At 42.4% G+C, this 26,352-nt stretch overlaps 1 protein-coding gene across 1 annotated transcript in view; it reads right to left on the reverse strand.

Moving 5' to 3' along the window:
- TNNI3K (TNNI3 interacting kinase) overlaps positions 1-26,352 on the reverse strand; it is a 2,902,528-nt gene that overhangs the window by 2,029,131 nt on the left and 847,045 nt on the right. Inside the window, exons 6-7 of the mRNA XM_085600138.1 lie at positions 23,466-23,564; positions 22,716-22,854 (exon numbers count right to left, since the gene is read on the reverse strand). Coding sequence (XP_085456264.1) covers positions 22,716-22,854; positions 23,466-23,564 — 238 coding nt within the window. The remainder of the gene's footprint in view (positions 1-22,715; positions 22,855-23,465; positions 23,565-26,352) is intronic.

Genomic DNA, 26,352 nt, shown 5'->3' on the forward strand with positions numbered 1-26,352 from the left:
CATACTCAGCACAGCTTAGTGTAACGAACCATGTAGGAGTTCCCAATTTCCGTAGCATACATTTCAGTTCTCCATGTCGACGGTACCAATATTCATTAGTCCCACGCTGACATGCCATCAGATTAATCAACTGAGATTCTAAATGATCATCTCTCTGATGCACTTTATCCATAAAATCCTTTGCAGTTACATTTTGAAGATGCATTCCAGTTTTTAAAATGTGATTTACTGCATATGAAAGTCCAGACAAGTCACTTTCAAACAGAAGATGAAATATATAAGGGATACATTGTCGAAATCTTGGATCTTCTGCATATAATCTTGTTGTCCAATATTCAGATGCAGGAATCTGCACAGGACGTTCATCATATCGTCCACCTTTTCCTGTTGGAAACAATTGCGGGAAACAACGAGCTTCCAAGCTCTCTTCCCATACACTCATGGGACTTCCTGTTGCTTTTTTCATTTGAAACAACTCAATTGTATTCCCCATCACCTCTTTGGAATGAAGTGGATGTACACTGTAATGTTCATAGATTTCTTCACATCTGGACATGTCCACTTTTTCTATTTGTCCACTTAATGTTTCAGTATCTTCTGCTAAATCTATTTCTTCTTATCCTACAAACACATTTCTATAGTACTCATTATTTTTTAACAGATACAATGATGCTTTTTGCACTTTTCTAACATCCACTAACTCTTGCCAAATTTTCTTATTCCTTGTAGGAACACCATTAACTAGAATGACTAGTGGCTCATTTTCTGCATGGTCTACACCAATAGTTTCAATATTTTTCCTTAAATCTAACGGTAAATACACAACTCTTCCTTTCAATCCTCTGTGCAACTCTGATGGAGGTAATTTACCTGTTTTGGGCTCCATACGAACAATAGCCTGAAACGGGTGAACACATTGTATGAGAATAGACTCATACGTATTTAAATCTATCAGCTCTGGAGGAATAGCAACCAACTCTAGATTATTATGAACAGCTCTAGCAGGCATTTTATTCTCATCTAATTTGTTATAACAATATTTGCAAATACGCTGCTCACATCCCAAATCAAAACAATCCTCTACCAGCAAATAAGTTCCATCCACTTATCATTATCTTCTATTTCACATTTTAAATACAGATTGACACCCCTAGTCTGATTTTTATAGTGACTTCGCCGACAACAAATACAGGAAACATTTGGTCTTTCACCTGAAATTACCTTAAACTTTGTGATTTCATCCTCAAATCTTTTTGTAATTACGGGTTGTACATTGTCTTCAACATTTTGTTCTACTAATGTGTCAGTTTCTTCACTCTCTTGCTGAGGAACAAAGTAACAAAACTCAATATCATCACAGACCTGCTTCACATCTGATACTGACCGACGCAAAAGAGCACTGTTCAACTCACTTAACTTTAGTCCTGGACTTTTTGCATAATACAACCTTCTCACTAACTTCCGCATTTGAGTATGATGTACTGCCAGCATTCTGAAATGGTGAAAAACACTTTGACAAACTTTCCTAGAAAGACAAGCCAGAGAATGACCTTGCAAACCAGTATGTTTTCTCACTCTGCAAGGGTCTAGTCCTTGCAACAGCTTAATCTTTTGTTTCACACTTTTTTTAGTATAGGCTCGTAAAAAACTACATAATTTTTCAATAGATTCCTGTCGTACACTGCAAACACTACTGCAATTCCAAGTGTACACAGGGTTTTTAGCATGTCTCCCTAAAACTTCATCAGCTATCACTTCTTCTGCATTTCTTTCAACCATTTTCTCTTTCTCAATTGGACAACCGTCGCTAACCTCATAATCTCTACCACTGGTGTCAACTGCATACAATAATTTTTCGCTCAGTGAATAACTCTCTTCATTAAAAAAAGGCTCTGAACTGGAACTGTGTTTCCAAAAAAACATTAGAAACATTTTTTTTATTAATACCTCTTTTCCTCCTACTTTTAGCCTTCATTACATGTATTGGTTTATCTAGTGATCGAATTCTGTTTAACACTAAAATAAACAGTTTCCTTTTTACTTCAAAAGCCTTTTCCACAATGTTATCAAAATGCCTCTTCTTTTTATAAAATAAAGCTCTCTTTTTATATTTCTTCACATCTTTCAGCAAATTATGCACTACTCTCTTGTAAAATATTTTTTGGCGTAATTCCTTATACTGATTTTGCATTCTTTTACAATACTTTATCTCCTTTGACTGACCATTTGCTTTTTTACTTTTCCTCTTATTTTGAATTTTTTTCTTACTTGAAGAATTCTCAGTAGTTCCAGCATTATCTACATTCTGTTTGCTCCTACAAACATTTTAAATAAATTGCTTCGTGATCTTAAAAGATTTTTTCCTTTTAGCCACATTATCTTGTACATTCAATACTTGTGGTTGATGTTTCTTCAAATAATCCTCCTGTCTCTGTTCTTTTCTTTTTCTTTTTTTTCTGGCATGATTTCTCTATTTTAATGTTGAAAAACCGTATCTGTAAAAAAGAATCACAAATAAATGTATATTAATAACTTTCAAATGTATACTATTCCATTACTGTACAAACATATTTTATATAAAAACTGACTAAGAAACTATAGCCCTGAACCACAAGTGTGACGATGGTTAAAACACTACATGGATAGTGCATACTACTTTTAAAGCCTACCTCACTAAAAGACTACATGCTAACTGACTGATTACAGTACTATAAGGAGACACACTGGGTGAGTAACAGGGTGTTTGCTAGAAGTGTATGAATACTAACTGGGGAATTGAAGGTGTGAAAGACAACTGTGTAGGTGATTAGAGGACTGCATGCATACTGGATAGGCATTTAAAGCAGTCCATGTGCTAAGGCCTGGCTCACTGCATGACTACTTGGGTACTGACTGAATGATTAGAGTACAGCAAGGAGAGTGCCTAGGTGAATTTATAAGTGGTAGGCTTTTGGCACAGGGAATGGATTAGTACTTGGTACTGAATGGGTCACTAGAGGAGTGCACAGGGAGTGACAGGATGTTTGCTGGACTGTATGGATACTGACTAGGGAATTGAAGGTGTGAAAGACAAGTGTCTAGGTGGCTAGAAGACTGCATGCATAGTGCATAGGGTTTTGAAGCAGTCCATGTGCTAAGGCCTGGCTCAGTGCATTAATACTTAGGTACTGACTGAATGATTAGAGTACTGCAAGGAGAGTGTCTTGGTGAATTTATAAGTGTTTGGGTTTTGGCACAGTGAATGGATTAGTACATGGTGCTGAATGAGTCACTAGAGGACTGCAAAGGGAGTGACAGGGGGTTTCCTGGAAGTGTATGGATACTAACTAGGGAATTGAAGGTGTGAAAAACAACTGTGTAGGTGGTTAGAGGACTGCATGCATAGTGAATAGGCGTTTGAAGCAGCCTATGTGATAAGGCCTGGCTCACTGCATGAGTACTTGGGTACTGACTGAATGATTAGAGTACAGCAAGGAGAGTGCCTGGGTGAATTTATAAGTGGTTGGCTTTTGACACAGTGAATGGATTAGTACTTGGTACTGAATGGGTCACTAGAGGAGTGCAAAGGGAGTGACAGGGTGTTTCCTGGAAGTGTATGGATACTGACTAGGGAATTGAAGGTGTGAAAGACAAGTGTATAGTATGTTAGGAGACTGCATGCATACTGCATAGACATTTGAAGCAGTCTATGTGGTAATGTATGGTTCACAACATAAGTACTTAGAAACTGACTAAATCATCAGACTACTGCTAGGACAGTGCCTGGGTAAAATGTTTACATTTTCAGTTATGGCACAGTAAAGAGAATAGTACATGGCTTCTAATGCTACTAAAACTTGACAACATGACCGGTTTTAAAAGAGTTAACTGTCAGAAAATACACGATGTTACCAAATGCTTCTATCACAGTGGTTCCCAAATGCACACACACTCACAGTGTGATTCTAGACAAGCACCACTATCCATAGGAGTTTACCAAAACTCATTCACTACAGTGGAAGTGGTAAGGGAATTGCACATAATCTCCATATTTCAGGACTGCGCTTTAGTGTCAATGCCTGACTCATTTAATCAAAGCATAAGCCATAACTGTCTTCTAATGCTACTAAAACTTGACAACATGACAGGTTTTAAAACAGTCATCTGTCAGCAAATACACGATGTTACCAAATGCTTCTCTCACAGTGGTTCTCAAATGCACACAGACTCACAGTGTGATTCTAGACAACAACCACTATCCCTAGGAGTTTACCAAAACTCATTCACTACTGTGGAAGTGGTAAGGGAACTGCACACAATGTACACATTTCAGGACTGCACTTTAGAGTCAAAGCCTGACTCATTTAATCCAAGCATAAGCAAAAACTGCCTTCTAATGCTACTAAAACTTGACAACAAGACAGATTTTAAAACAGTTATCTATCAGCAAATACACAATGTTACCAAATGCTTCTCTCACAGTGGTTCCCAAATGCACACAGACTCACTGTGTGATTCTAGACAAGCAACACTATCCCTTAAACTATACCAAAACACATTTCTTCATCTAGAAGGAGTACTACATTTTAGTGTAGAAACATAACTCATTTCACAAATTCATAAACAATGACTGGTTTCTAATTTAACCAAAATATAAAAACAGCACAGTTATCTGTCTACAAACACATGAAAAATACAAATGCTTATCACAGAATGGTTTCTACATGCACACACACTGTCAATAAGATTGTAGAGAAAAAAAGTACTCCCTACACTTTAGCAAGATAAATACATTAGTCTGATTAAAATCAAAATAGTCTACATACATCCCCTCACAATTAAATAACTCACCTTTTAAGTTGTTTTGTAGATTAAGAAGTATATCAGTCACACACCAGATATCAGTCACACACCAGATTTTCTTATACAGAATCTCTGCACTGTGCACCTGTCAGCAGAACCAAAGAATGGCAAAGTTGCCCTCTCATTTTCCACACATATACATGTAAACATCAAATCACATTCCTTCCCACATAAATTCAAAACCAAACACACATTTCTATTGGTTAAACATTTCAACCCTTTCCAAATGACATAAATTTGAACCCTTACCCCAATCTGCCTTCTGCCCGTTACCATAGAAACAGGTCATGGAACACTGTACTGAGCACACGGGTCACAAGTTCCGCACACAATGTTGCTAATCAAGACAGCAAGTGTTCCTTAAAATCAGTTTTTGTTAACCAATAAGAATCATGCATTTAAAAAACAGAAATATACACCCTACCTTTCAGTGTAGAAGGTTGTCAAACAACCAATGATTTCTTGTCTTTTTTCAAAATTGCATCTTAGCCACCATTTTAGAAACATCTTACTTTCCAAACTGCCATTTCATTTACAGAGACCATCTGAGTGCATCCAGACCTCCTTTCAAGATGCTTAGAGTGTGGATTGTGGGACACAGCTATATTTTCTGGAGCCAAAGGTATGCAGAAAACAAAGGCATTCACAAAGACCTAGGTTTGCCAAATGTAGACATTAAATGGATTGGACAGAGAGGGTTAAAGTGGCACCAATTGATGCCATTGGTGAAATCCTTCATGCAAATCCAACACCCTGACCTCATAATAGTGCACTGTGGTGGCAATGACCTAGGCACTTTGACTGGGGTAGGTCTGGAAATGCTTATGAAGGACACCTTTGCAGAACTGATTTCACTTTTCCCCAAAACTGCCTTTGTGTATTCTAACCTATACCAAAGGCAGAAATGGAACTGGTCCGATCATTTTTGTCCACAGATTGAGAAAGCTAGGAAACATGTGAATAAATCTGTTTCTGCTTTTCTCCGAGACTATAGAATGGGGTTCATTTACAATAACAATCTGCGCTTTCATATGCAAGAGATGTATAGGAGAGATGGAGTACACTTTACTGATGAAGGCAACAGAGTCTTCCTCAACAACTTTAGACTCTGTATAGGTACTTACTTATAAGTACCAAAAACTCTCAATGAACACAACAGCTCTTTTTAGAGCCACTCAAGAACAAAACACTTAAGCTTGATCTTTATCTCCCAACAATTTCAATGTATTTTTTCCTTGGAACCGCGCACCCAACACGAGAGAATCCGTGCACCCAACGCGATAGGATGCACGCACCCTGCGCGCATTTTGCCGTTTTTTTTTTTTAAAAGGGGGCCCCAGGGGGTCCTTCTGGGACCCCCTAAGCACCTCTAGAGGGTCAGAGTATTTCCACTCTGCCCCCTTTATATGTTTTACACACTTATTCCCCTTGCTTCTTCAGCCTTGCTTCTACCGAGGCAGAAAATGGCCGCCAACAGTTCCTGGTTTCGAATGTAGACAGACACTCGACAGCCAATTAGCATTCAGCGCGCGATCGGGAGGGTGCGCGCTCGGTTCAGGGAGGGTGCGCTTACGGTGCGGGTAGGGTCCACGGATTCTCCCCGGCCATAGATATATATGTACTTTTAACTCTAATTTTCTCAGGAACTACTGAACAGATTCACACCATTTATGCAAAAGGTATGAGTCTCAACTGAGGACTACCTCTTTGCCAAATTTGGTGTAATTCAGTTCAGCGGTTCGGGCTGTAGCTGCGACAACAGATCCTATGGGAAATTGCATGGGGAAAACGTGTTTTGGGACCCCCCTTTTTTCTCAGCCCCCGCTTGACGAATCACCATGAAACTTTCAGGGTAGGAGCGGAGCAGAGCTGGCCTCATGTTTGGAAAACTTCGCGAAGATTCGTCAACCGGTGCTAGACTTATTGGGAATAGAATGTTGCAGATTTCCTATGGAAAATAGGTCCTAACTATAACTATCTACTGGCGACCGCCAGTAGATAATGAATATATATATATATACATACAGATGGCTCCAATCTACATCTTTAAATACATGCGCAGACCCCCAGTGTGAGTGCGTCTTCAAAAGCTTCAGGCCATTGTTTACAAATAATCACACGGCTGCCGTGCCGTGGAAGGCTGCACCATTTCCGCAAAGCAATGGAGAGGCTGCGCGGCTAATGGAACTATGCCGAAGCCGCGGTCAGCACAGCAGTTGTGAGCAACTTCAACCGGCATGGCTCTTGGGGACCCACTGAAGGGCGAATAAATATTGCTCCTTAATTTTGAAACACACGGACCTCACTAAAAGGAATTGAATGTTTTTCTCCGATCGGGACTCAATGTCCCAACATGCCTAGCACTAAGCCTTTGCACTGTGCGTGACCCACTGGGGGTCTGTGCATGTATTTAAAGATGTAGATTGGAGCCATCTTTGTGGAAAACTTGAGCTGCCCATGAAGAAGGGACTACGGTCTCGAAACGCGTCGGCAAATAACTTTTACCTCAAGTGAAGATGTTGGTTCTCTGAGATAATAAAGCCGTCTGGTTTCAACTGCTGTGAGTGCATCTTCAAAAGCTTCAGGCCATTGTTTACAAATATATATATATATATATATAATAGTAGGCATCTGAAAGTGTGCATGTCACGCTGTTAGGCAAAGTGAATTACAGACATTATTATTTAAGGGCCTTACGTGAAACTCTCGTTTTGAAAACCAATTACTAAATAAATACAAATAAGCAAAATATACATGTCTAATAATAGGTAGCCATGTACTGTTGCGTATCACAGTGACACACATGTGTTAAATGCCTCTCCACATGATGTACAGTTGTAAACTGTAAGGCGTGCGTATCATCGCAGCTGTCACAGCTGTCTTGGCCATTTTTTTAACTACCAAAATTTCCATCAGGCGACGTGCAGCACACACAAGAAGAGAAATGTGTGACGTCAGGTGTTCCTGTTGCTCCTCCTATGCTGTAAACACATCAACTATGTGGATAACACGTGACCATAGGCAGGCAACGTTCAGCACAAATAGGTTCCTACCATGTAATAGCACACAGACGCACACTTGTTAGAAGCCTCCCGACACAATGTGCACTTGTAAACTGTAATGTGTGTGCATGTCAGCTGTCTTGGCCTTAAAGGAACTACCAAAATGGCCATTGAGCGAATTGCAGTTCACACAAGAAGAGTAATGTATTACGTCAAATTACATCAGGCCACCGATAATAAGCTCGAGCAGGCAAGTTTTACGGGTAACACATTGTCAGATCACGCATGAAGAAAATCACTAGCTATAGTCAGTCACACAACTTCAACTGCCAAATTTGTCAACTCTGTCAAAGATAAAATAAAGTTTGAAAGTCCAATACTGCCTTTATGAATCGTTTCAGATAGTTGACTCCACAGGTTTTGCTTGAACGATCCTTATCGGCAACACTGTTTCCAAATGTTGTGCTGGCTACTGTCACATGGTTAATGACACAGTTGATGAATAAGCTGTGACATAAACTACTAATTAGTTGCTATTCTCCAGCCCAGACAGCTTCTGTGTTTCCGCCTGTTCAGACACCTTCAGGTCCATTGTTGGCCTTCGATTGTATTGCCAGTCATCAACCATCATGGCGTCAAGCTGGTACCCCTGCCATTTTGTGATGCTTCCCCGCGACCTAGGTTGAAGGAATAGCACAAGAAAAATGGGCCCCAACATGTGCAGTATCTCCTCTCAGGTAGACCCAAACACACCCGAAGTCCTTCAACAGGGCAAGTGGGTTTCAATCTTACAGAATAGTGGTAGGTGGTGGAGTCAGACGGGGAGCGATACGGAACCCGACCTACTCCATCGGCATTAGAACATGGTACCCCAAGTTTGTTCTTGTTCTTGTCCACAATAAACTGGCTGTCTTTTCGAGTCAAATAGGCAGTTAGGGAAACTAAGGATGGACATATGTTATGAACTGTCAGTAAAAATGAGGAAATCCAATAACACGTTGGGTCTCTTTGACATTTCTTGGTGTCGTCCACTGTAGATTGGCTTGAATTTTTTCCACATCCATGCTGATGCCTGGCGCTGACATGACATTTCACAAAGAGAAGGTTGTGAGGGCTTCAAATGAACATGTTGATATTTTGGCATTTAAATGGTGTTGATGGAGTCATTGTAGGACTGTTCTCAGATTATATTAATGAGTAGAGAGTAGTGGATCTCTATTACTTATAGCAATGCACGCGCTTGCAGTGGGAGCCTGTTTTTCGTGAGCCAGCACCAGAGAATCTCAGAGGACGCCGTGAGGGGAACGGCTCGGACGAGGGAGCAGGGCTAAATCAGCCTAAATCTTTATCGGCACCACCGTGAGGGGAACGGCCAGCGTTGCGGGACTACATCCCCCAGAAGTCTCTGCGCCAGGCGCTCGCCGTTGCTGTCATCAGGCAGTGCCTGGCCCCTACTTCAGTGCCGCTGGTGCCCCGCAGGGACTTGGATTTTCTGCCATCCCCAGCTGACAATTTGATTCACACAGAAGGGATTGACTTATGTCACGACTCTGATGCTTTGGACTCAGGTGGGGATAAAAGCACTAGCGGACTAATGCAAACAAGGGGCCAGAAAGCAAAGAGGCAAAAAGCTAAGAGCAAACGGAAAAATATTGAGCCTGTACAAAATAAACAGAAGGGTGGGAATAGCCAACCACGGAGGTCTGTTGCCCCCGTAGTACTAGATAAGGCTAAGGGGGATGGCCTAGCTAGCAGGATGGATTCCTCTATTATAGAAATTAACACAGTGTCAGGGGCTCAGGGATTTTGGGGGACACTGGAGACACTGATATCTACTCTTTTGGGTCCTTTGAATTTACATGTATCAAATATAGAAAAGAGGATGAGAGTATTGACTGATCATGTATCTAAACTAAGTTCAGGGCGCCATCAAGAAATTTTGCCCTCCTTAGGGGCAACTACCATCACTGATGATGCCCAAACAAATCAGCCCAAAATGTTTAATAAAACTAACAATAGCGTCCCCTTGTTGCCCCCAATACCAAGCACAAGTAAAAGCCTACCACCTGTGGAGCATCGTGCCAAACGGGCACCCAAACCAACATCCCCCAAGGTTGCCACCCCTATAGAGACGGCTCAAACTGTCTCTAAAAGTAATACGGCATATTTTGGATAAACCAACACTGATGTCCGACTTGACCTAAGCCGGACCAGTCTATATTAACCATTGCTAAGCAAATTCCGGCCCGTATAAGCCTACCCCCAGAGTGCGGACCCTACGTCCTGGTCTTAGCTAATGTCCCCAAGCTAAGGAAAGATCAAGAGGAAAATTTTGTTAACCTAAAAAATAGAACTCTCCATTGACTATCCAGACATTGTCAATTTCCGATGGATGGCGCTGGAGAGATTATTCATACACAAAGAGTGGGGTGGGTGGGCCCCTTAAGGAAAAAGTTTGAAGGGGACTGTATAATCATAAATTTTAAGTCCCCTCAATGGGCTCAATGCACGCTAGCAAAAGCTCCACAGCCCTCCTATTGGGAATATAACACCACCCTTCTCCCTCTTGGGTATTTTTATAGGCACTTAATAGATCCCAATCCTAGTCTTGGGACTCATTTCTTGGGACACCGCCAGGACATTAACACTAATTTTAGAATTAACAATCGACGTTACCACCAGGACCAACATCCTGACACTAGAAACGGCCTTTCATTGGGTAATGTGACTGCACTACCTTCACACCAAAAGTTATATCCCCCTTCCTTAGCCGTACCCCAGCACATTCCCAGGGAGAGGCCCTATGCAGTGACCAATCAAAATTTTTATCCGGATGAGCATGAGAGGAGGTACCTGTATAATGTTCCAACATATAATCGATTCGAACATGCCTTTTCAAACTTAGAGGAACTGGACTGACTGGGGGACCGTGTTAGGAATATTGAATGTGTAGAGGCAGCCGACGTAACTGAGGAACTGTTAGAACCCACAAAAATTATTATACTTCAACCCATGGCCGCACAGCCTGCCATGGTCGAATCCCCAGTTGCACGTGAGGACGTAACAACAACCCTGCAAATTAACCCCAGGCAGATTACCAGGGATAAGCATTTAAGTAGCCCAAGTGGCTGTGATCTGTCAATCCTTAGCTGGAACGTTGCAGTTATAGAATCAAGATTGTCTGACCCTCAATGGGTCCAGCTATTGGATGGCAAAGACATCATCATGTTCCAAGAGACCTGGGCCGTAGGGAACGTGCACCTAGAGGGTTATCATTGTTTTAGTGTGTTCGCCTCTAAGCCTGCCTTTGGTCGTGCAATGGGAGGACTTTTTATTGGGATCAGGATATTGGCGGGTGGTACTTTTAAGGATTTATCATTCGGGAACCCAAACATTCAGGTTCTTGAATACAAGCGAAAGACCAAGATTTATTTAATTAACTTTTATAATAATGATTTTAATTCGATACCAAATCGGAAATATATAGCACTTTCTAATTTATTGGTACACCTTGAAATGAACATGAATATAGGTCTAGATGAGAAGTCAGGGATTCTTATTGGGGGTGATTTTAATGCGAAAATTCCAGGAAAGCATCGATTAGAGGACAAAAGCTATCCAGATTCAGCAGACCGTAGAGGTACTGAGCTCGTTAAGATATTAAACGAACACATCCTTAGTAATGTAATGGAAGCAAGCCAATCTCCAAGGTTGATCTGTGCCCCCACGCATAGAGGGAGAGATTCATCTTCGACGATTGATTTTATTTTCACATCCCCCTACCTAATAGATCGTGTCACAGACTCAAATGTGGTAGAGACATTATATGGAGACCATAACCCCCTTACAGTTACTTTGTATTTGGGCCCTAGCCCAGTATATGCCAAATTTAATGGCGCAAGAGATATTATACCATCAGGTGATGGTCTCCGTCTAAAATGGAGGGGAATTGATTGCGAAGCCCTACTTGATCGTGTAAAAAATGATCACCCAGTATTAATAAATTCTTGTTTATCACCCGTCGGGGATTGCCACAGAATAGTTACCGATTTTGGTAAACTATGCGTGGCAATCAAAAATTATTTGTTAGTCCCACTACCCACAAAGGCGAAAGACCCAAGATGGTTCGACTCTGCCTGTTCTATGGCAAATAGGGAACTACGCAGGGTATTAACCACTAAGCCAAGGAATATAGCGGAGGTACAAACAGCTAGGAAATTTTACAAACAAAAAATAGCTGAAAGAAAGGCGGCACTTTTGATGGAACAGTGGGAGTCCCTGATTGTTAGCGCCAATCTGAAGAGCAGTGGGCCATTTTGGTCCGCTGTCAGGAAAATGCGCGACATGGGTAAACATTTATCCCCAATCGGCTGCAATATAACCAGTAGCACCTGGGAAGCCCACTTTTCCAATATATATGCTGCTCCCTGTGAGGAAATAATTACCCCAGATCTGGGACAGCTGCGAGACCTGCGGATTGATCTTTCCGAGGTGGTGACAGCCGTCAGAGAGAGCCTTGGCAACAAGGCTCCTGGACCAGATGGTCTTCCCATAGATATTATAAAGTATAGTTCAGATCTATGGGCACCAATTTTACACAATGTTTTTAACAGTTTGTCAAGAGTGCCCATCCCTAAGACGTGGTCTTTTAGCATCATAGTCCCAATTTATAAAAAGGGCGATAGGTCAGATCCAGCTAACTACCGCCCAATCTCGCTTCTGGACAACACTTTAAAAATACTCGGGCGAGTTATCTACAACAGGGTGGTAGAGTGGGCGGAAGATTCTGACCTACTGGATCCATGTCAGATGGGATTCAGGAGTGGGGTGGGCACGGTCGAGCAATGTTTGAATTTAAAATTAATAATTGATAAGTATACCGTTGCTCGATCGTCCCCTATATATCTCGCTTTTATGGATCTTTCATCTGCGTTTGATCTGGTAAACAGATCAAAACTGTGGTCCATGCTTCTCAATTATGGACTGGATGAGCCTCTAGTGCACTTCCTGGCGAATCTCCATACTGATCTCAGGGCGCAAGTCAGGATTGGGTTGGGAGGTGAAGTTTCCGGAGCTATAAAAATTGGCAGGGGGGTTAGACAGGGGTGCGTTTTAGCACCCCTGTTGTTTATCATTTACATCAATGGCATAGCAAAGGTTTTAAAACAAGTAACCAGAGATGTGCCAATTGTCCAGGGGCATCCTTTGCCAGTTCTACTATACGCAGATGATGCGGTCCTTATGGGCCGCACCCCTAACGCCCTCCGTTTGCTTGTGGAAAATTTTGTACATCATATGGAGGGCCTAGACCTGCGTGTGAATTTAAAAAAATCTTTTGTTATGTCATGCGGACCTGGTAAACGGAAACTTAATACCATCCATATCGGGTCTGATAAACTAGATTCTGTAAATTCTTTTATATATCTTGGGGTGGCTTTCGCTGCGAACAACTCATGGAGTGGGCATTTCGCCCACGCCACGAGTAAGTTCTCGAAGGCCATCAACTCAATATTGAGTCTCCCACGCCCTAAGAAATTAGGTGCAACCAGTGCTATTTTAAAATTTTTTAGATTGCAGTGTATTCCTGTTGCCACTTACGGGGCTGAAGTTTGGGCCCTTGCTAAAAACCCCGGTATCCAACGTGAAGAGACACGTTTCTGTAGGAAAGTATTGGGTGCCCCAATCTCGTCCTCTGAATTTATCTGTCACAAAGAGCTAAACCTCCCTTACATTTGTGATTTTATTAGAAAGGAGAAGTGTGGCTCACTGGTTAGAGCAGGCAGACCCTGAAGCAGAGGTCAGACCCGGGACCAGGGTTCAATTCCCGACGCGGCAGGGTCTTGAGCTCAAATGTCCATGGACTCGATAATTCTCGCTTCGGTGCCTGACCTAATCATGGGTTCACACTCTGCAACTCTGGGCATTAAGCTTGCTTAATCTCCACAACGGCCCCCTGCGGCGGGATGCCTGGCTTTCACCTTGGGGATGCCCTGTAGGGGCTATCTCACAGGGAAAAGCCAGGACGGGTTCCCAAGGCAAGCGCAGAGATACCCCTTCGGGGGTCGATTCAGGCGCTATATAAGAAACATAATAATAATAATTAGAAGCAGACCAGCCTTATTCTGGTTGAGAATCTGGAGGAACAACGCAGCCTCCTTAACACAAGATATAATTAAAGATTGCCTTAAATGTGATCACGGTCTTTCAATCCCATGGCTTGCTGGAGTTTTAAAATTACTAAGTGCCGTGAACAAAGGAGATCTCTTCTCAGATCCCTCCAGAATCGGATGTCAATATAAGGTAGAGGTTAAACAAGCACTATATGCACTCTTTGAAACAGAAAGGATGGAAAGGGAAATATCCAAATCCACCGTTGTTAGATACATGGAGAATGACCTGCCCAGGCAACCCCTCCCACTTTATCTTACTCTTCCTATGTCCAGCTGGGAGAGGTCTCTGTTATTTCGATTAAGGGCAGGCTCCTTAAATTTTTGTTGGGTTTCCCCTTGGGTTATAATCACCCCACAGAATGTAACCCCTGCCCCTGTGATGGTACCAGTAAACAGAATGATCTGCACTTTTTATTTTTCTGCAAATTTTATTTAAAATACATTAACTGGTTTTTAACACCTTATTTTAGAAAACAAAGACCCCTCTCCCTGGAGGAGTCCCGTTTGATGTTACTCTCCCTGGATACAGAGGAACTGACCTTTCGTACTAGTACCTTTTTAAGACTAATAACTCGTGTACGTAATATGATGGAAAACCCCTGAAAGATTGCTGTTTTAGTTCCCCTTTTTAATTCTTAAGATACTGTATTTTGTATATTGCAATAATGAATTGTTTTTATGTCTGTACTCTTATGAATTCAAGTAATTCGAATAAAGGTCTTTTGATTGATTGATTGATACTTATAGCAATGAAATCAGCTACTCATAGTCAATGGGAGAGTGGAGCTCTCCATTTGGTTTGGGAACAATGAAGACTGAGCACCAGCAGTTGAGGTGGAATGATGAATAAATCCCAAGGCAAGATTTTCATCGATGTACTCCTTAAATTTATACTCCTCTTCCTATATTAAGGCATATATCCTATTAAGGCATATATCCGGCCAAGTGGTTTCTTAAATTCTTAAAACAAGTTTAATGGCACAATCATATGGATGATTGAGAGGAATCTGATCTATTCTTTTTTTATAAAAGACATCAGGAATGTCACTATAAGCCATAGATATAGCGATTTAAGCCTGATCACTTGGCATAAATGTGATATGTGACATGACAGGAGAACAGGTAATTTTACAGTAAAGTGAGTCATAACATATTGTTTCTGGGGCCTATTCAGTTGGTAAAGTATGTTTTCAGAGCCATAAGGTCCTCAGAATGGTATACAATGAAGGAGTGTCAGAAACTTCAAAAGTGAAGACTTCAAATAAATACATTATAAACGTATTTATGGTGCAACATTAAAGTATACAATGAAGAGCGCATGATACCTATGGTGCAGAGCATATAATAGTCAGAAAAGCAAAGTACCCATTTGCAAGGAGGAGGTGCGCAATATCGGGAGATGCGGGTCCCCATCACGCCAAGGCTATATGTGTAGGGAAAGAGGGGGAGAGGGAAGAGGGAAGGAGGCCAAGCATTGTGTGCAATTCAGTTGGGGTCAAATTTGCTTGCTGGATTCGCTTAGTGATGTGCATTAGTCCTGGGAGCGGTTTCCATTTCCCAATGGAAACAACTGTAAGTATGATCTCAGCGGCTGCCAAATGTTTTTAGGTCTAGATGCAGGCGGTTGGAGAGAGGCATAGATATCACTTGTATAGCAGTTTACTAAGTCTTGCATCCAGCGTTTAACTGTGGGGTGGGTTGTGGCCCCCAATGCATAGATACTTGGCATTTGGCTGATAATAGCGCAAAGGCGGTGTATCGCCGAATTCCCTTTGGTAGTGGTTGGGAGTATCCCAAGAGGGCTGTAAGTGGAGTGGTCATCCGTGACAAGACATGAAACACTTCCTCCCAGTATGCTAGTGTAGGTCCACAGTTCCATGCTAAGTGGATGAAGTCAGTGTACTCAGCTGCAGATTTAGGGCAGTTACGGGGTTTGGTAGGGTCAAATTTGGACATTAAGTGTGGGGTGGAATATGAGCGATGTAAGTATTTAAAATGTAAACGTTTGTGTCGATGATTATTTGAGACTAATCTGGTTTGTTCGCAATAGTAGAACTACGTCTTGTCTGGTAAGGGGGTGCCCAAGTCTCTCTCCCAGGCCGCTCTGGCCCATCTGTCAGTAACAGGTTTCATATTGGATGCTCTGTGGTAAAGTCTGGATACTAAATGTGTTCCATTGGGAGTCATAATGGCCAATGACAGTGGGTGGAATTCAGGTGGATCTAGAGGAGCATTGTGAATTTTGGCTCGCATCGTGCTGTGTAACCTATGTAGTATAAACCAATCCTTTGGTGTGACATCATGGCCTTCCACAAGAGACGTGACTGAGCGCAATCCTCCCTCGGCAAACATGTCTCCTATTTTATGTATATGGTAAGCGGATAGGGTTTTCTTGGTGAGTGTTTCAGTTGTAATGGATAACCATGGATTATCGGCTATTGGAATGTGTGGAGAGAATAGGTGATCAAAACCAAGGTATCTTTGGAGCTTAGTCCATGCCCAGCACATGGTTGCGATCGTTTGGATATCCGAGATATTTCCGGGTAATCCGTGTGGTTAAAGTGTATCCAGTGGATAACGGTGGATTTGTGAGCTCTCTGGCTTAAGGAATTGGAGTTGTGCGTCTTAATGGTACCAATGGTAGGCAAAATGGGCTTGCGCTATTAGATATTAAAGGTGGAAGTCTGGGGCTCCAAAACCTCCACATTCATAGGGTAAGGTTAGGGTACTTCAACTAATTCTAGGGTGTTTACCCGCTCATATTAGATGAGTGAGTGCACTGCGAAGGTTGTCGAGGAATGCGTAGGTTTGCGCGATTGGAATGTTTAAAAATAGATATAAAAACCAGGGAAGGACTAACATTTTTATTATTGCAATTCTACTGGCAATGGATAGACGTAGTTTTATCCATTTGTCAATTAACATAGTTGATTTATCTATAGCAGGGCCATAGTTCATCCTTATTACCTCAAAACTCTAACGATGCAGATAGACACCGAGATATTTGGGGGAAGGGGGGATCTATACACAATTGGAGGGGGAAGTACAGCAAAGGTAAACTAAAGTTTAAAAAAAAAGCCTGAAAGAAATTGTTATGTCCTTGAATTTATGTTTCAGCATTATTCTGTTTGGAGTATGGAATGCTTGGTGTGGATTGAAAATATACCGTGATAGACAGTTTCAAAGACGAAGAGTGACTGAATGTCTGTATCTTGCCCTTCAACAATGCAGCAACAACACTGACACACTGTTCAATCTTAATTCAATTTGCCACTGCTTCAAACTAATACTTTGATTTAATTGTAACTGCAAACTGAAATGGAAAAGTAAAAGCATTGGAGTCCTGTGTGAATAATGGAGAGAGCTGAGTGGCTGCGCACTCAGTCAGTAAACAAACTAAACCAGCTTTGCCACGCAGTCACCAAGAATTAAACTCTTAAAATATTAAAGAAATATGCACCCTCTCAAGTCGAACATCTCATTTGAATAATTCTATCTTTAGAATTATTCGGATGTGATTGAAGCCGGACTTGTGAGGATGCACCTTTCTTTGATTATTTTACAAGTTTCCGAATTCAATTATAATGTTTGTGACTGTGTGATAGATGGTCTGTGTCTTGGACCAGTCGGGCCTATTGACAAAGTGATGGTGGAATACTTAATGATATACTCCTTTGTGAATTGGCCCCAAAGTATTAAAAATGAGAATAATCAGGAAATATTCAGTACAATTATTACAAGGGCTGTGCCCTCTTTGCATTGTTGCTAATAAGGATTTGGGCGCTTTAGTGCCAATTCCCAATGGCATGTAAGAGTAGTAAAAATATTATTCCTGTAGTCTTATTTTCCATACTCATAAATGCTTTTGTGAATGTGCTTTAGTATGTCTAATTCTGTGACTGCCCAGCTTCAATAGGACACATAGCTTTTCGATCAATTTCTTTGACAAAATGAAAACATGTGTTGTAAAATGTGCCATTTTGCTCTATATTTTTCTAAAGTCTCTTGGATGTTCGACACTCCCAAGAAGACTTAGATTCACTTGTTGCATTCACTTGCTTTAACACGTGTTTATGCTAACCAATTTTAAATGCAACAAGCTGGCCATGCACCTGCTCTTTTGGCTAGACTTCCAGGCATATATAACACCCCGATGGCTGACCTCAACCGCAGCAAAGCTACTGCCGCACACTCAATAGGTTTGTGTGTAGATGGTTTGATGGACAGGGGTCCTCATTCTGTAAATCCATTTCTCAGGCACTGAAAACGGAAACAAGACTACCTAATATTCAGATGAGGTCTATAGACAAACAGTCTATGTTTATTTTGTGGCTTTTACTCTGCAGACCAATACCAGTCTCATGCTTGACTCCTTCAAGCAAGTTCTACTTATCCGTCATGCAACCTAGGTCGTCAGACTTTAGAGCATACACGTTCCTCTTTGAGCAGAGCTTTAAATGGGCCTGTACTCAATGCATTACTCAGCAGAGGTGCAAATGCAGTACTTGCAATTGGAGAGTCTCGCCACTTCTCAAAGCAAATAGGTATAGTGGATAACCCAATCTACCCTTGAGGGCTCGGGCAAAATTAGTAAACAGGTAAAAGGGGCCTTCAAGGTATTTATTCAAGTACTTAGTTGTGCAATTCAAAATCTCAGTTAGATGTAAGGTTTTGTAATTTACTTACAGATTAATTTATTTTCTTGGACAATTTGTATTTTAAAAAATACAGTTCTATCTGATTATGAACCAATCACATAAAGATACATCTTGAAAAAGTATATATCCCTTACACGGGTGTATATAAAACTAATAAAGTTTATCAACAAGATTCATAGAGGGTACTTGAAATGGAACAATTACAGTGATGCTGGAAGGAAACATTCAATTATTCATGCCTTCACTGTGATAATTTTACACACTTTTTCAATTGCAGTTAATTATTTCACAAGAAAAGAGTGTACGAGTCGACGTTTCGGTCTTCAGACCTTCGTTGATAAGACCATCTTCAGGACTAGTATATTAAAAAGTTGACCCCTGAATAATTTTCTAATGGTTTGCAAACAAATTTGTAGACAACTGTCGTCTTTGTTCTAGCGGTTATTTCTAGAATCTTACGTTATCGATCTTGTTCTTAAGGCACATTGGCGTGTCGGAGCTTGTTTAATCAGCGCCGATTATTTACAAAGAGAGTCAAGTCCGTTTAGCGTCTTGATTAATAGACAGGAAAACGTATGGACGTTCAATTCTGAGTCTGCAATCTCTTTGAATCCATCTCCGTGATACGCGATCGCACTCATCGGCATACACGCTTACGTATTCATTCGTTAGCACTCTTTTAATCGTTTGGAGCGCGAAAGCCAACCTACATTCGTTAGTCCGCTTTCGCGCTCCAAACGATTGCAGACTCAGAATTGAACGTCCATACGTTTTCCTGTCTGTTAATCAAGGCGCTAAACGAGAAAAATGGTTGAATTTTCTAAATACATTTCTAGCTGATATTTGAAGGAAAAATTGTGCTGCGCTGTGAAGTCTAATTACTTATATTAATACCTTGGTGCCAGAGGTATTGCAGCTATGGCTGCTACGTATTCTTTATTGTTGGACTTGGCCCTTTTGGCAGGTTCACCCCGAAACTTTTTGCATTCTCCTAGCCTTTTTCTGTGACCTGGTGTTGGTGGTTTTAGGCCTCCGGGCACTTTAGCACTGTGGTCCAGTGTAAAGTGCATGCCTTCTCTGTGTTACATTGGTGAGGTTAGCCTGCCCTCCCATAGGAATGCATTGGGGATTCCCTGATCAGTGTGTCAGTGGCAATTCCTGATATGGGAGGCGCAGCGTGGTCGAGTTTAGTATGTATGGAATTGTAAGAATAAATTCTGCGCAATGGTGTGCGCAGATTTATTATGACTATTTGGGAAATACCACTTTTAGAAGTTGCCATTTCTGTGTGCTATGTGTCTGCCTGCCTGATGTGAACTGCATGTCTGGCTTGTGAGTGACAGGGGATGGGAGGTGTGTGTGGCTCCAGGAGGGGCAGGGTGAGTCAGCACTAGGCTGAAAGGGACATCTGTGCTGGGAGTAGTGGGAGGAGTAATCCCATGACTCTGAATAGGTCTCTGCCCAGCCTAGACAACGCTGGCTCCGCCCCTGTGGTGTGTATGATCACCTAGCCCCCACCTGACAAAGGGGAAGAGGAGCTTGGTAATTAAGGTGCTCCAATTCCCCCTTGAACCAGTTGCATCTGGTTCCACCCATGCCCTACACTGCAGACAAAGGAAAGAAGCAGTATAAGTAAAGGGGCTGTGACCTCATGTGTTCTGTTCTGTGCTTTGGTTCTGTGCTGGGGGCTTGCTGCTGCTGGGGCCCAGGAGGAACCGCCACAGGGGCTTACTTCCCTGCTGGAGGGCCCTGTGTGCTGGCCTCCCTGGGCCCAGCTATGCTTCATGGACCTGGAGGAACTTTGCCTTGGATCCATTCCTTTTAAGTACAGGACTCCTGCTTCTAGCGCCTCTTGAGCGCTTTCTTTTTATTGCCCTAAGAAGGAGGACACCGGGGGCTGTGCAGCGCTGAGCTGCAGCCCCTTTGAGAGGGAATCCCCATCGTAGGGATTCCCCCTTGATGCCGATCTAAGCGGGAGCCCACCCCACATTTTGCCTGCTTAAGCGCGAGCCTACCCCACTTATTTGATATTTAACTTGCGGGAGACCACCCCGCTCTGATGCAGCCATTATCTTTATTGTGATAGCGGGTGCCCACCCCGCTTTTGGATTTCACTTGCCTCGCGGGTGCCCAACCCGCATCTGGAAATTTTCACCAGAGCCGCCGCAATCAAGCGCAGCGATCCGGAAGCCAGGCGGCTTTGCCTGGTTGTGGGTGGGTCCTACACCCCTACGCACGTCCAGACCCTCACAGACTCCACGTTGAAGTCCCGGGTCCCAGGAGGGGGCACGAGGAAGTGAGGAGAAATGCTTGCACTGGTCGGCGGGGCTGTTGTAGCGAAGGGAGAGCCCAGCATATTGCTGAGATGCCCTGGAGAAGAGGAGCAGAGTCGTCAGCCCGGATGAAGTCAGGAGAGCCGACGAAGCCTCCCCAGGGAGGGAGGAGACCGAACGAGTCCTGCCCGCAGCCCCAGTGAGTAGGGGCTTCACCAGTGTGGTGGTGCCTTTCAATGCACAGTGTCGGTTCTAGTGTCTGGGCGGTCCCGCAAGAGAGCGGGCCACCCCAACGATGGGCATAATGGTTGTTAGCAGGCCCAGAGGGATCCGTGCCTCTCGAGGCACATTTCCGGTGCTTTGGCTATGTTCACAGTTGCCCCACTTGACAGTGGTCAACTGCAACGATGGGGGCAATTTTATTCAGAGAGTCCAGTGGGGGCCCGGAGGGCACTGTCATGCCAGGTCCCATTCACTTTCATCACAGCTGCAACCGCACCAGTGCGGGCAGCTGCAACGTTGGGCAGCATTTCTTTTTGGTTATAGAGTCTCGGAGTGGGACAGAAGGGCAGAGTGGTGCCAGGCCCTCTTTGCATCACAGCTGCACGGCAATTAGCGTCAGCTGCTACGTTTAGGCCAACATTTCTCTGGGGGCTTTGTAATTGAGACAGGAGTGAGATACACTCCTATGCCCCAGCGCAGTTGCGCACTTTTGATGTTGCTGCATTGGCAGCCGCCCTGACACTTTAGGACATAGGGCATTTGAGCCCCTTTGAGAAGGCCAGTTGGCCAGGGGGACTGAAGGGTTAATAGGGCGCCAGGCCCTGAGATGTATGTGGTGCGCAGGAAATGTGATTCATGTACTTTGTTTTATGCACCCTGATTTATGTCTCTAAGTTATATGAGTTATGATTAGGAGGTTTATCATAAGTTCTACATTTACTATGTTCACGTTGTGATGGTTCTGACAGTGGTTCCAATTGGTCCTGTCATGTGTATATAATCCCCTGGAAATATTGTCTAGTGCCAGTTGGCACAGTGCATATTGTGTGATTAATATTCTAATGTGTTTTATGATAATACAAAGGCTATTTTTGATATAACCTTGTGTGGAGTTCCTTTTGTGGTGTGCCTAGTGTGTTGTTGCAAGCGCTTTACACATTGCCTCCGGGATAAGCCTGACTGCTCATGCCAAGCTACCAAGGGAGTGAGCAGGGGTTATCTTTGGCGTGTAACTCCCTTGCCCTGACTAGAGTGGTGGTTTCTGCCTGGCTTTGGCGCGAGCCTTAGCCAACCAGAAATCCCATATCTAACACCTATACAGAAGCATTCTAAATTGATAAACTGTTCTGACACTCCTGGTGGCAGGCCTGCCTGATGCACTGCTGTGATCACAGCTGGTAGTCAGGCATGTGATGGTCACTAACGTAATCACTATTACAGGACAGATAATATTAGTGGAACAGGATGATTTTCATGGAACATAAGTAAATCTTATTAATGTAAAGGATGGAGACCCCTGCCTTATATATACGTTCAAAGACTTTGCTTACTGGATCACCTGTCTGCTTTTTGACCCCTTTTGACAAAACCTATAAAGTGATGTTCCACCCTCCTCACCTGCAGAGATAAGAGGTTGATACTTTAAGTTCGTGCCTTTAAAAGAAAACTAAATGAAATACATTCGTTCATGTGTTTAGGGAACATACATCACATCAAAAAGATATATATTACAAAATGAAAACTCAGTCATGTTTGGACATTTCTTACCGTCGGCCTTGCTTCCCTCCTCCATCAAGAGCTTTGCAATGGTGAGGTACCCCTTGGCTGACGCCAGATGCAAGGGTCTGTCTCCAACCTCCCCGCTGACGTTCACATCTGCGCCAAACTTCAGCAGGAGGCGAGTCACCTAAATATTGGATACATTGCAGCGAAAGAGTGAAATTCAGGACGACCTTTTGTGTTTTAAAGAAAATGTATCGTTGTCAAAAACATTGGTGCAAGGTTAAAGAAGGCAGCTCTGAGGGACAGAACCATAGCCGCATTTCCCAAAACCCCTTATCACAGGATGCCACCAGACACTTTTTGTCATCGTCCATTAGACTGTGCCTCTCTTTCAAAATATCCCATGCAAAGCTAGCAAACGTCTCTGTCGATGCAGTAAATAAAGAAATCATCGCGGCCACCCTCTAGAAATAACTTCACATTAAGAAGATGGGCCATGAAGGGCCGCACATGCTGTGCGTCGCCTTCAAGGCGCTGAACCATGGAGGCAGAGCATTTTCAATCATCTGTCACTTGATGAATAATTCGCCAGAGCGACCCAGCGTGCTCCGCGCGCAGCACCGGCGAGGACAGAAATGCACAGAGAGGTCACCCGTGCCACTCTGCAAGGGTCACCGCACACAGCCCCTCTGCAGAGGCGGCAAGATGTCGGAAACCTTCTCAATTTCCAAGTAAGGCCAGAACGAAATGCTTCTACGTTCGACTGAGGTGCATTATAAAAGGTATGCGGATTACCTGATCGTGTCCGTAGTAGGCTGCAATGTGCAGCGGCGTGAAGAAGACGGCATCTTGAACGTTTACATACGCTCCATGTTGCAAGAGAATGTCAACCGCCTAAAAAAGGAAATGGCAATAGAAAATATAAATGCCACATTGTACAACCAACCCTTTACAGAAACACGTTCTTGTATAGTGTCACTGAACAGTGCTAACATCGATGTCTCATGAAAACAAGACAATATAAGGTTTCAACAAATAAGCTTTATGTTTGGAGACCCAATGGTGGCTTGAACTTAAGGGCAGGCATTCACCAGTACTCTTATGGGACTGAACCTTCCATTCACTCCGACATAAAAAGTGCTTGCTCAATTTGATTCCCTTATGTGTTTGGTGATTTCATGATTTTGGAAATTATAAAAAAAGTTTTAATGTTCTTTAGCACAGGTTGGACCCCAATATTTCCTAAAGTCTTCTTGAGAAAATGAAAGCAGGCCCATTAAAGTCTAGAGTACTTACCGGTAATCTTCATTACTCTGATTATGCATTCCCCGTCTCATCACATTCTTTGGTTAATAGTAAAGTGAAGCTTCACTTATGCCCCCTTCTCACACATCTCTCTCTGACTTTTACTAATCCCACTGGCTCTGCTGTTCTAATATGTAAGGAGATTTCCCCCATACACTTTCTGTAGTAATTACGTTTTGTTTCACATGACTGCATATATGGTGGGTAGGAGTGCATGTTAGTAATGGGATGAGGAATGCAGTACTGGGGCTACTGGTAAGTAATCTAGACATTACCTTCTCATTCTGCAGATCCTCATCCCACTCCTTACCTTGCACATATGTCAAAGCAAGTTTAATTCATCGTGGAACAACACTTATAAAAAGATGTTCACAACTCAGGAGCTTATGCGAAGCAGAAAAGACTGTATTCACTCAATAACAAAAAAGTCCTAACTAAAGAGCACAATTAATCTCATTGTACTTACATATTTCCAAGCACACTTGTGCCAACTATTAGCTAATTACTTTGTGCAACAATCATGTGTAATGATTCACAAAAGTCTAAAGATTTGACCATGTAGATGAACTTATGTCCACAAAGGATGTACGAGCCTATTCTGCCCATAAGACTCCCATCCATTGTAGAAAGAGGTTGAATATTACATGGAAGAAATTTACACACATTAGAATTTGCTATGCAAATTACTCCCTTAATACATCCGCCTACCATTCACACATAAGTTTTACAACCTCTATTTGCTACTCCAAAACATATAAACAAGAAATCACATTTCCTGTATTCAAACGTTCTTTGGATATATATTTTAACATTTCTACCAACATCCAACTTACTCGGTTGAGTTAGATGTTGACTCCGTTGAGGATCTTTACCTCTACCCGAATCATATGCCAACACTGGAAACAATATTCCCTACTTTTTGCAAAAAGCTGAATTCACTTTAGGCACAATATTTGGATTCATTCTTAATATCATTCTGTCATCAAAGATTTTCAAATATGGAGGAACACATATCAGGTCATTTAATTCACCCAGAGAACTTGCAGGAGTCGTTACTAAAAGCAATACCTTAAGAGAGATACACCTCTCTGCTACCTCATCTAATGCCTCAAATGGAGTTTCTTGCCAAACTGACAATACCAATTCCAAATGCCAGAATGGGAATACATATGTTATGTGAGACCTTGTGGTCTTAAAGCCTTCCAACAAAGTCAGTACCCTCCCTTTAATGATTGCTGAAGGGGTGAATGGTGTACAAAAAATATTTGACTGAAGGCAACCTCAGCTTTATGGTTGCCTCCAATAAGCCTTTATTAAAACCCTTCTTGAAGGAACTGTGAAATTACAGTTTGAGGACAATCTGTTAGTGAATATTGATTTTTCTCACTCCAAATATTGAACAAAATCTAGTGATGATTGCAAGACATTTTTGTTGATTCTTGGCCAACAAGAACATATCAAAATTACTTCTGCCAGTTCTCTCTGAATGTTGGACACCAGACAAGGAAGCAAGAAAATGGGATGGAAAGCATACAACCTCATCTTTGCTCATCAACTCGTTAGTGCATCTATTCCATTGCTAAGGGATCTTACAACCTTGTAAATCATTTCTGAAGTAGAAAATTGTTTTGATTTGCAAAAAGATCCATGTCTGTGTGACTATACCTTTTGCAGATCACCCAAAAAAACTTGCATGTACAGTCAGGTTTGGAAATGACTGAAACACCCTGTTTAGGGTTTTAGGGTTCCTGCCTCTGTGTTGTCCTCTCCCTGATAGGAATTGCCCTGATTAACTGTAGTTGTCTCTCTGCTTACAACAATATCGTGTACACCAGTAAATTCAGAGACTTTGACAGGGTATTGGACTGTTTGTTCTGGTATGAATTTGTCATTGTATTGACTATCCTCACCACTATCGCTGAGTTGAGAATGCCCTTTTTGAATGTTTATAAAGCCCTGCATACCACAAATGGACACACACCAGTTTAGAAAAATAAAGTATCTTTATCTAAACCGAACGAGACCAAAACAACAAAAATCCAACATACAGGTATCAAGATATACTTTTAGAACAGTTACTTCAAAAATAGCACTTGTAGAAACAAACAGCTCTACCGAGGCTATTATGACATCGTGACAGGCATAAATCCAAAGTACGGCATCAACCGTGAAGTGCGTGGTATTTGGGCACAAAGTCACTCGGACCCCCAAACAACAGTACCTTGGAAACGAAGTCTATGGATGATGCACGGCGTCGTAGAGGTGAAGTGTCAGTGCCGAGGCAAAGTCGATTCCCTGGTTGCCACAGGGGGAGGCGTTGAGTCCATGAGGAGGCGAGGCATCGAATCCAGGATTGGGGATGTTAGGTGGTGTCGGC

Source organism: Triturus cristatus, chromosome 4_2 (assembly GCF_964204655.1).
Source record: "Triturus cristatus chromosome 4_2, aTriCri1.1, whole genome shotgun sequence".
NCBI lineage: Eukaryota > Metazoa > Chordata > Amphibia > Caudata > Salamandridae > Triturus > Triturus cristatus.